General features: G+C 42.4%; 1 protein-coding gene across 1 annotated transcript in view; it reads left to right on the forward strand.

Moving 5' to 3' along the window:
- The window catches only part of LOC308402380 (phospholipid-transporting ATPase ABCA1), a 202,689-nt gene that overhangs the window by 154,994 nt on the left and 35,664 nt on the right, over window positions 1–12,031 (forward strand). Inside the window, exons 40-42 of the mRNA XM_080891181.1 lie at window positions 2,556–2,679; window positions 5,775–5,904; window positions 6,303–6,423. Of these exons, the coding sequence (XP_080747307.1) occupies window positions 2,556–2,679; window positions 5,775–5,904; window positions 6,303–6,423 (375 nt within the window). The remainder of the gene's footprint in view (window positions 1–2,555; window positions 2,680–5,774; window positions 5,905–6,302; window positions 6,424–12,031) is intronic.

Below are 12,031 nucleotides of genomic sequence, written 5' to 3' on the forward strand. Positions count from 1 at the left end.
ATACCATTTAACCATTTTTCTCCTTAGTAAGCAGGGTTCAAGTGTTCAAAAAAATGTAACCAGTAACAAGATGCACCAATTTTTGTTGAATATGCATTGTTATTGCAGCTCTTCTTACCCGCCTGTCCTCAAGCAAATGTATAAGTGTAGATAAAAGAAATGATGAATTGCTGCTGAACATCTAAAGACGTCTAAAGGTTTGCGTCGACATCGTGATCAATGAGACCTTTTCATCACGGTCTTGGATCTGCCCGAGAGAACTAGGCCAGCAAACACTTATTGTAGTGTGTAAGTTTGTAAGTTGGATTGTTGCTCGTCATTTCTTGTTGCGAGAATTATTATACAGTAAAAATCTTAGAGTGTTTTATTACTATTCCATTTTATTTTTATCAATGACAAGGACCTTTCATACAAAGTATCCCCATATAGTCATGGGAAAAAGAAAAGTACACCTATGGTTGTAGATATCCTTTGCGACACATTTTCACTCTGTTGTAGATTCGATTGGAATCTTTGTCCTGCTAAATGATCCAGTTTCAGCCAAGCTTTTGCAGACCGATGGTCTCACATTTGGAAGACATTTGTTTTGCAGTCCTGTGGCTGTAAAACAAGCCCAAATCATCACCCCTCCACCACCGTGCTTCACAGTTTATTCCCCCTCAGTCTCCATTAAGCAGTAATTGGAGAGCCAAACCTCTAAACTCATATAGAAGCAGTGAGGGTGGAGTTTTTGTTAAATGAAGAATGGCTGTGTATATGTCATGTTTTGTAGTTCATCCGAGGTTGCATTTGCATGATTTTAAGCCCTGATACATCAAACCTTAGAACTGACACAGAGTGTACTTTCTCTTTAGCATGGCCGCAGATCTTTAGCTATATTTGGAGCTACTGTACACTAGTATCTTTGTCCCCTTTGTGATCAGATTTGTTCCTGGCTCCAATGATCACAGGGATAAGGAGAAGCAGTGAAAGCAAGAGTGCAAAAGCTAGATAGGATCAGTAATACATCTGTCTGCTGAATATGGAAGCAGCATGTGGTTAGCTTAGTATGAAGGCAGGAAGGAGCTAGCTTGAGGACGCCTGTAAGTTACTAAAGCAAGGCAGATATACAGCAGCAGCACCATATGTATTCTTAATGTGCACAGGCTAAATGTGCCCCCACACCTCCTTGGGAGAAAACAAAGTCTTGTCAACAGTTTTATTTATTTATTTATTTTCTTTGTCTGCCTTTCCCCCTCGATCACGGTCTCACTCCCCACCTGCTAATATCTGACAGAGTATGTTGTCTTATTTAAAAAGTGTCATGTTTTACTTGCATTTACACAATAAGCTGACATCCAGTAAAAGTGCAGACTGAAATATCTTTAAATCTGGCTTTTTATTAAGGCTGGCAGACTCATAAGGCCTCACACTCGCATTGTAACTGCCAATTGAAAGCTTAGTCACTGAAACTAATTTCACAGAGCTGTTACACGCATGCATGAATAAATTCTGTGACAATAATGGCCATCATTTGGAAATCTTGCACACAGCTTTAACAAATCGCACCTCTGCCGCCGCCCCACCTAATCTCGCAGGCTCGCCCAGAAAACAGAAATGATGAATTTGTAGTCTCTATCCATGTATGCAAGAGCTTTGAAGACTATGCAGCAATAGAGCACTATGCATAATGCATGAACTCGGTTGTGAAGCCACAGTAATATGTTGCCTTTTTGCTCTGCCTTCTCCTGTTTTACCCCCTCTCCTGTACTTCCTTCCTCGCTTGTGCCAGTCCGTTACAGCCTGGTCCGCTGTGTCTTAATTGAATTAATTGTTGCTTTTGTACTTTATTAAGCTGTCAGTGTTCTAACCACCGGCAGGTCAAATGTGGAGAGAAAGGAACTGTACAATTTGAGAAAGGAAAAAAAGTTGTTTTGTGGAAATACGCTGTCAAGATAAGACTTTATTTCTGCCTATGCCTTGTGAAACACTGAAACAATATGCTTTGGGTTTGTGTTTCTGTCTTTTTGTTGTTGTGGTGGTATGCTTTATCAGAAGAACCAAAAGAAGACAGAGTACCTGTGCTTTTCTTCCTCCCACCTGTGACTCTTTGGTGTCTGGGTGTTTCCTTTAGCTTTAGTTATGATTTTAAGGATGAGCATCTGCTTCCCTGAGCATCAACTCATCTGTTTGTGTTTGCACATACTGAGCTCTACTGTACGTGCTCCTCCCCAGAGATCACACGGTACGTTCCCTTACGTCTCCTAAATTCCAGCATCGAGAAGGTAGATGAACCTTGATGCACCGAGTTCCCTCGGCATGCTATTTGGTGCACCGCAATACACCCGCGCTCAGCGTGCAAGCACAGCGCAGGATGTTTGCTAATTATGTGCACTTGCATCAGGGAGCTTCAAGCTATTTTCCAAAGCTCTCACTCTGGCTCTGCTGATTCAGGCCTAGAATTGTCAACATATTGAGCTTGTAACTGTGCAATTCCCAGTCAGGGTTTAAATATCCAAAACGTCCTCGTGCCACTAATGTGTATCCTGTGTGTCTGTGTGCATTTTTCTCAACAGAATATCACCCACATCAACAACATAGTGAAGCAGGTGCTGCTGATATTCCCACACTTCTGTCTGGGCAGAGGGCTGATTGACATGGCCAAGAACCAGGCAACGGCCACACTCTTCAGCAACTTTGGTGAGAGGATGATATCATAGTATGGAATACAGAAAGGACTAAACTGTTTCACACAGTAGTGCTAGATTTTAAGATGTGAAATGGGTTCGTGTGTTTTTGGACAGTGACACCACAGTGGTCAATGAAGATGTGATTGAAGGCCAGACGTTCAGGTTTAATTCAAGGGGTTCGGCAATGGTACTGCATTAACAGTTCGGGAATCTTATTTTTATGCAGTCCCTGATTTTTAGTGGCTTAAATTTCATTGTCTTGTGAGGCCTTTTCCCTAGAACTCTAATATGAGGTCCAAAGGGACATAGATGTAAATAAGGGAGGCCATCATTAGGCTGAAACCCCCCCAAAATCCAGCAGAAACACCACAAGGCCCGAAAGACCACAGAAGAAAGTGGATGATCTTTCCATAGTTAAGAAAATTCCCTTCACAAGATCCAGCTAAGTTGAGACCACTCTCAACGAGCTAGGTATGCAATCGTCAAAGTCTACAATCAAGATGCAAACCACTGGTTACACTCGATTGATTGATTAATTAATTGGGGGAAAAAATCCTTTGGACAAATGAAAACAAAATGAATGCGAATGAGGATAATGCGAAGAGAAAACAATAAAGAGAGGAAAGAGCAGCTGACGAGCCGTAGCATACTGTATCATCTGTTAAACGTGGAGGGAACACATGGGCTGAAGTGCACAGGGCTGTACTCTCTGCTCAGATTCAGCCAAATGCTGCAAAACTGCTTCTCAGTGCAAATGGACCAAAACCAACCCGAGAGTTTCACACAGAACAAATGGGATGTTCTTAAGTAGAAAAGTCATTCACTGGATCCCAACCCAACAGAGCATACTGTTTTAGTTACTGAAGGTAAACGTGAATGCAGCAAAGAGCTGCAAACCAGCAGCAACTGAAGGCGGCTGCAGTAAAGGCCTTAGCAGAGCTTCTCAAGGGAGGACACACAGCATGAGTTTGAGACTCAGTATGGAAAGCATTTTCATTGAAATATTAAAAAAAATCTTTATATTTGAAAAGATGCTAGCTTGTACAATTAATTTTGAGGCTCTGAAAATGGGGGATGTCTAAAAATGACAGTTAACATAAATTTTTTGCAAAACCCACCAAATTAAATCTGAAAGCCGGCGCTTCAATCACATCTTATTTGATTTAAAATCCACTGTGATGGCGTACGGAGGCAAAATGACAGAAATTTTGTCCAAGTTAGTGCAAAGTACCCTTAGATTACATCCGGTTAGATTCATTTGGCTCTAAATGGATGTCATCTAAGGGTACTTTGCATAGTAAGCTCATACTTTACAGCATTTCAGCGAGAGAGAGAAAAAGCATCAGTCTCCTCTTTGGGAAACGCTTGGCAGACATTCCTTTTTAACGGGATAAAATCTGAACCAGACTCAGGTCGGGGCAGCTGTCTTGCCTCCACATGTTGGGGTGAGAGGAGAGCAGAGTGAGAAAAGATGAGTGTTGGAGAAATAACAGGCAATAAACACTGGGCAGGTTGGTACGGCCAATAACCGCAGATCAGAAACACGAAGACCGTATCTGCAGAAAGGTGAAGGAGAGGGAGCACAGGGAGGGGAAAAAAGACCACAACAGAATAAAAACACAAGTTAGTGACATGTACAGGTAATGCATGGGCAGAGAAAGCTAGCTCAGCGTGTAAAGCGGATTAGCAAAAAAAGAAGAAGAAAAAAAGAGCGCTGGTATATTTATAAAACCCTTTAAAACATGCTTATCTCACCCCGGTGCCTCAAAGTGCCACCGATTTTACCAGACTCTGTTTCCTCTCACTCAGCAGTCAGCTGCAGCACCTAATTTATCACAGCGGACCGCTTGTATAAATTTCCATCCTGCTCTCCTATACTTTGTGCCTCTTAAAATATTTAGAGCAACTTGCGCCGCAGATTTCTTCCATTTTACTTGCAAACCTCGCCGTGTCTTTTAGTAAACAACAACAAACGCAACTGCACCGCGTGCTGCTCTGAAAACAGCCAGAATAAATGTTCTGTGGATCTTTGCAACGAAACATTTGCATAACCCGTTTCTGCATCACAGTCGCCCACCACACTGCTCTGTTCTCTGTTACACTGGCAAATGACTGGAGCCTTTAAGTTATTGGAATACCATAAAATATTGCTAGAAATGTACACGCCATCCAAAAATATAATAATAATAGCCCACAAAGGAGCATTTATATGGCCCTGTGTCTCGTATTCCACCCGTTTCTCCACTGATACGATGCTATTTCGTTCTAAACGTTAGTTCTCCAATATTTGACCAGAAACGCACCTCCCTAGTGTCCACTACAGCTGCACACTCTGCATGAGTTAAATTTAGACAGGATAGGGAAAAAAACAGTGTAATGGTGCTTGTGGAGGTGGAGCCAGTATTGAGGAGGTCATCAAGAAGCAGAGGCACATGCAAGAGGAAAAAGGGGTCTTATCTGTGGAGAGATGGAGCAGGAAATAGCGGTTTGAGGAATCATTTGCGGCGGCGGTTGGAGAGAAGGAAGAGAAAAGCAATCACAACTTAAAAAGGCTAGTGTGGAAAGGGGCTATTTACCCGAGAATGAGACTGAAAGCTCTTTTCGTTTTTCTTGTCTCCTTTGCACCCCCCACCCCCGCCCCACCCTTGGCCTAAAGGGCTGTAGAAGCCGTGAGGGAGAGGGAAAGAGAGCAGATATGATAATGGTTAGAGTGCTGGGCTGTCAACGGTTTACTTTACTTGCATGTTCATTAGCCAAAAAATACAAATATGGCTTCAACATGAAAAGTACAGGATGTCAGCAATTTCTGACATAGGTGACAGCATTTATTTTTTTTATTATTATGCAAAGGCTAAGTGGCTTTTTAAACTGCCGCCTTTCACCAACAAATGCGTCTCAGCAACACCAGCGTCTGACAAAGACACATTTGGCTGTCCGTGAACGAAAACACATCTGCTTATTTCCCTTTTGTTTTGACAGCGTGTCCGTTAACTCATCCTCGGGGCTCGCTGTTAAGGGTTGGAAGTTACTGTGACGTGACACGTGGAAATAATCTGTGTAATTACCTGCTTTTCTCCTGTGTGCGTCTGCTAATTTTCTTATCAGGGGAGGACCGTTTCAAGAACCCGCTGAGCTGGGAAATGGTGGGCAAGAACCTTTGTGCCATGTCCATCCAGGGAATTGTCATGTTTGCCGTTACAATCCTCATCCAGTATAAATTCTTCTGCAAACCAAGGTGACTGTAAGAAACTTTAAAACAAAAAAACAAAAAGAAAAAAACAACTCTTCCTTGTGTTTTGTCAGATAAACAAATTCTCTCCTTTTCGCAGCTGTTAGGATTAGTAATACGCTCTATATTGACTTTATATGAAACATCTGTTGCTCTGCAAATGTGTTTTACCAAATTCAAACCAATTATGTCTTTCTTTCTTTTTTTCCACTCTTTTTTTGTAGTGTTTTGTACTCTAAAAGCGAGGTTGCCATAGGAACTAATGCCCGTGGCTTCATCTATTTATGAAAATTGCAGAGATTGTTTCATTGAGCTTAAACTTTGACCAACATAATTTGTCACGCGAGTTCGTGTTAATTTTAATGAAGGGTATTATGCCAACTGTGTTTGACTCTCTCTGCTAGACTTATTTCAGGGAAGTGGCTGCCTGCGGAGGAAGAGGATATCGATGTTGCCAGGGAACGAAGGCGGGTGTATGAAGGCGAAGCCCGGAGCGACCTTCTGAGGATCTGTGACCTCACTAAGGTATCCAGCTTTGGTGCTTTATACATTTTCAGTGAGGTTTTTTCCATTCTGTTCTTGCTCGTACTTGATTTAATTTTGTTCCATCGCCTCTTTGTAAAAAGTGTAATTGTGTTTAAGCCTCATCTTACCAACTGGGGCCTGTATTTTTTTTTCTTTTTGTAATATCTGAGTTTTTTTTTTTTAAATTGTTCCAATATTTTATCACTTTTGTCAGTCAGTTTGTTCCCCACAAATTTACCGCGCCATGGAGGTTATGTTTTCAGTGTTTGCATGTCATTATTCTGCCTGAAAACATGATAACTCGAAAGGTTTTGAATGAATTCTGATAAAACTTTGTAGGGGTGGAGAGTGGGGTCGTTTTAACAGCCCATTCAAATTTGCCCGACATCCACCGATGTCTTCAAGGTCAACTTAACAATTTATTGGTAGAAAATTAACAAAAAGCCTTAAAAATGAGAAACTATGAGTCTTACAAGTGTGCTGTGTTAACCTATGGAAAGTCATGTATAAAGATTCAAAAGTCACGTCACCTGTGACTTCTGATCCTTCCTTCAAGGTCAAAAGATTAATTTGAAGGTCACAGTGGCAATAATGCTTGATCGAGCTATTGAAAACTGTTTCTTACTGCCATTGTTGCATTGACAACATGCAGGCATACAGGGAATGAGGACCAATGACCTCTTTTTCAAAGTCAAATAAGGTCAAACTGTCTTAAAATGTCTTTTATCTTTAAACCTGCTTAAAATTCTCTTGCCTTGTAAAGGTAACGTTTAGTAAATATGATGTCACATTTGAGATGCAGCTGGATCTACTGTATCTGAGAAAGTTGACCTCTGCCACTGATTCTGTTCATAATATTTATGGACAGAATATCTAGGCGCAGCCAAGAAACTCTAGGTGGAGGGCGAAGAGTTTGGGTATCTTGTCTCTGCTTTTTACAGATGATGTGCTTCTTTTGGCTTCATCGAACCGTGATCTCCAGCAGCCTGCACTGAGGCTGTTTGCAGCCAAGAGTGAAGCAGGTGGGATGAGAATTAGCAACTCTAAGTTCAGGGCCGTGGTTCTTAGCTGGAAAAGAGTAGAGTGGCCGCTCTGGGTCAGGAATGAGTTGCTGCCCCAAGTGATGGAGTTTGTCTTGTGCTTTGTTCGTGAGTGGGGAGAGTGGTGTGGGAGATTGGCAGACAGACTGGTGCCGCCTTGGCAGTGATGCTGATATTGTACTGGCCTGTTTTGGTGAAGAGTGAGCTAACCGTGACGGTGAAGCTGTCAATTTACCAATGAAGCTTCATTCCTACCCTCACCTGTGGCCGTGGGCTCTGAGTAGTGACCGAATGAATGAGATCGTGGATTTCAGCAGCGGAAGCAAGTTTCCTCGGGAGGGCATCTGGGCTCGGCCTTACAGGAGCTCGGTCATTCAGAGCAGAGCCGCTACTCCTCTGCATGAAAAGGATCCAGTTGAGATGGTTTAGCCATCTGACCAGGATGCCTCCTGGGAACCTCCTAGGTGAGGTGTTACAGGCTTGTAACGCAGACCCAGGACCTGCTGGAGAGATTAGATCTCTGGAGTTGCTAGTTTTGTGTTTCAATTATTTTATATTGGGGTCAAAATGAGCTTGGTTGGTTTTACAATAACAGGGTACTCATGAAGATTGTACTTGGGATATTGAGTGCAAAGATTTGAACTGAAATGTTGAATAATAAACTCTCAGAATAATAATAATGATCTCTCTTTTTCCTTATATGTCATTAATTGCATAACTAATAATACTCAAAGAAGAAATTTGGTTTGATGATGGACCTTCATCCTGTAACCTCTCACCTTTTCTTGCAACCTGATAAATTCACCCTGCCCTCTGCATGTCCTCGGCTTCTTATTTTATGACTTACTGCTATAGATTATGTTAATGTTTACTTTTTTATATGTGGAAAATTGTGTAGTCCACCTACAATACTTTTTGCAACACTCAATACCTATATTTCTGAATCATTATGCATCATTGTACTCAAATACTTTAGTTCACCTGAATATGTGGACGTGTGTGGGCGAAGTTTACTCCCTTCATGTGCTCGAGCAATATTCTTTTCCAGGCCAAATGGGAAAGACAGGTTGGTAGCCTGCAGCTGTGCGCTATCACAAACATCATAAGTGGGCACAAGAACCAAACAAGATTACACTTTTAGAGGTGGAAAGGGTGTGCGCTCCTATGTAGCTCTGGCCCTCCTTCCCTCGGTGTGTGTGAGACTGAGCATACTGTGGCGGTGCGAGCCTCAACACCACCAAGATTAACGTCTCATCCACTGGCAGATGTTCCCTCCCTGCGGGCAGCGTGGCAGCAGGAAGTGTCACCACAGCAGCCTGCTTTGCAGCTCCAGTGCCGACAGCTGGACGATCTAACAGCCTTTTGCTTCTTACCACCTCTCTTCGCTCCTTTACTCCCTCGGTCTGCTCATTCTCACCATACTTAATCTCTCACTCGTTGCTCACGAAACACAGTTGTGCGCCACACTCCCTAGGGTAATTACTGAACAAAACAGTTGGATGGGTAATGTATTACAAATCATCTTCAAAGGCAAAAAGTTGGGCCGGGTTGTAGGAATGCTAGTTGTTCAGCTAAGAGTTGTAGAGCGAACGTCTTTAAAGTTCTTAAAATCATTGTTGCAAATGTGCCTTTCAAACAGTATGAAAGTATTCACTCGGTTTGGCTGAAATAGTCTGCTGTCGACAAGCACTTCAGTTATTACTCATGTGCACGTTCGCAGTTGACAGCACGTCTACGAGATGAGACACAGTGGCCCATCGCCACACAAACACAGCGGAGCATTGGCAGAAGGCATCAGGATTCTTCCTGCAGTGCCCTCATTGACTCCCTCCACAGCTGTGCCCCATCCATTGGGGGGGTGTAGATAATAAAATGATCAATGAGCACATGGCTTTGGTGGCCATGTGCCACAGGCTGGGTCCTGTCATAAATCTGAGCATGCCTCTGAAGCGATCGACAGGCCATCAATCATCTGTCAGATACCTGCTCCTCCCCTTCCTTATCCTGCTGCACTAAACAGGAGCGTTTTGCTATGCGCCCCACCTGGTAGCCTCCACTTAGCTGCTGCATTAGCGTCGACACCATAATCGATGGAAGTGTGTCCGTCTGTGAGCATTTTCCAGGCCCAGTGCTGTCAGTTTAACCTTCCAGTCACTCACTGAGATGACAGGGAAAGTTTCAAGGAACCTTGTGACAGCTGTTTGGATTAAGGAGAATGAGTGATGAGTGGCACCTTGGCATACTACAAGTGTGCTAATGTGCTAATGTGTATTGAGGGCATTTAAGTCGTTCAAATGAGACTCCTTTGGCAAGAGCTCTTGGTTTTACATTTAGAGAGGGCGTACATTTGTCTACAAAAACATTTATACATAGATTCAACTGTTCATTAGCCTAAAACCTATTTACCCATTTTTGAGTGATTACCAGACTCGACTTAAGTGATTTTGAGGTTTTTCAGCTTTTTTCCAAAAAGTATATTTTCTGGCAGTTTTCCCTTTCTTAAATTTCATCTTAAAAGGCAAACTAGAGCCTGCTTGTGACTCCATTTGCATCGTGTTAATAATTTAAATTTTTTAGACTCACACCAGTTAATCAGGCATGGCAGTAACTCAGTGCCTTTAAGTCTGTGTAGGTTCTCAGTCATCCAGGTCATTGTAGTCTAAGGCAGTGTTTCCCAACCTTTAGAATAGAATAGAATAGAATAGCTTTTTATTGTCACTGTTACAGGAACAATGAAAGGCAGTTTGGCATTTCTCCATGTGTGTGAAGTCCACAATAGCTTAAGTATTTACACAATAACAGACAAATTGTACATTTACACAAGAAAGATATGTACAAGTTATATATACACCTGCAAACATACACGCACATACATACATATATGCATCCGTACATACATACACATACATATTTCCACATACATGCTTACATCTATATACATACACATACATGCCATCTAACTAGCAGGTGCATTGAGAGTGTGATCAGTGATATTGCACATTGAGTGGGGGGGGGGGGGGGGGGGGGCTTGTTGGAACTATACTAAATAAGGTTGTAATAAATACAGTTTATAGAGTTACAGTTTTAGGAGCCACGGCACATATTTCACATTAGAAAAATCACACCACACACCACCAAACAAACCTGTCACAAAAAGCATGTTGATCATTTTCCCCCTTGCACCAGGTATAGCAGAATTAGTTCGGTTTGTCCCCAGTATACCTTTTTTGCTTTCTTCTGACCACTACTCATGCTAGGGCCTTCATCGGTGTAGGAATTTTCTCCAGGACCCAGGTCAGATTGACTATTGTTTCTTTTCAAATATTTATCTATCAAATATTTATCGCTGCGTTGTCTTCTTCGTCTTTATCATCTCTAGTGGAAGAGAATGTCATTATTCAGCCTGTTACTCAAGCTGATCGCTTAGAGTACTAATCAGGTGGAACCAGATAATCTTCCACAGCACACCTGATCATTTCTCACGGCACACCTATGTGCCGCAGCACAGTGGTTGGGAAACACTGGTCTAAGGAGCTTGGAAAGTAAGCGACTGGACTTCTTTAAGTTACTTGAAGAATTTCACCTCTCGTCCGAGAAGCTTCTTCAGTTCTAAAACCAAATGGTGCAGAGTCCCAGGTATTTAAACCCTAGTGGGAGCTGTCCGTTAGGAGAGTCAATGACCCACTATTGGTCATGTGCCTCATCACATAAGACAAGGTGTGAAAAATGGCGTGGGTCATTATCATCATTATTTCAAGTAAAACCATGGTGAGACCTTACCTCACCCTATCACGTGACTTATTGAGACCACCTGACACAAGATGTTAGGGGGTTGAGGCGCAGGGAAGGGATCTTTTTAGGCCTCTTTTACTCCTCTTACAAACCAAGCTCATTACCCTCAGTACCTTTAGGCATGTTGGCGTGGTGAAGACAACCAGCTGAAGTTTCAACATAAGCACGAGAATGGGCAAGAAATGCACTGAGGCTACAATTCACCAAAATTGGACTATAGGAGATTGGAAAAATGTTGTGTAATGGTGTGGGGGATATTTTCTTGGCATGCTTTGGGTCTCTTAGTACCAGTTAAGCATTGTTTAAATGTCGCAGTCAACCTGAATGTTCTTGCTGACCATGTCCAGTGGCGGTCCTAGCCTGTTTGGCGCCCTGGGCGAACACTCCCTCTGCTGCCCCCCGTTTCTCGTTTCGCCTCCTCTACTTTTCTCTTTTTTCTAAACTGAGCACCTGATGGCTTTGAACTTTTTTGTCCATCTTCCATTGGTTTTAATTTTGCACTGCAGTATGAACACCCATCCCCCAACCCGAGGATCACCACAACATAACCTAACAGACCTACACCTTAGTTCACAGATTGACCCTGTCTAAGGTGTATTTCTGGGATTTCACACAACCCAGGATTCAAATCATGAATACATAATGGGCTTGGATTTACAACATTATGAATGAAATGTGCTCTATTTGGAAGCAGCCGCCCCCCTCCCCTTTCGACGGGTTGTGTGTGAGACTTTAAATCATCAAACTGTAAATTATAAATTTTAAATTGTTATTGA

This window comes from Rhamphochromis sp. 'chilingali' (assembly GCF_963969265.1).
Source record: "Rhamphochromis sp. 'chilingali' genome assembly, chromosome: 1".
NCBI lineage: Eukaryota > Metazoa > Chordata > Actinopteri > Cichliformes > Cichlidae > Rhamphochromis > Rhamphochromis sp. 'chilingali'.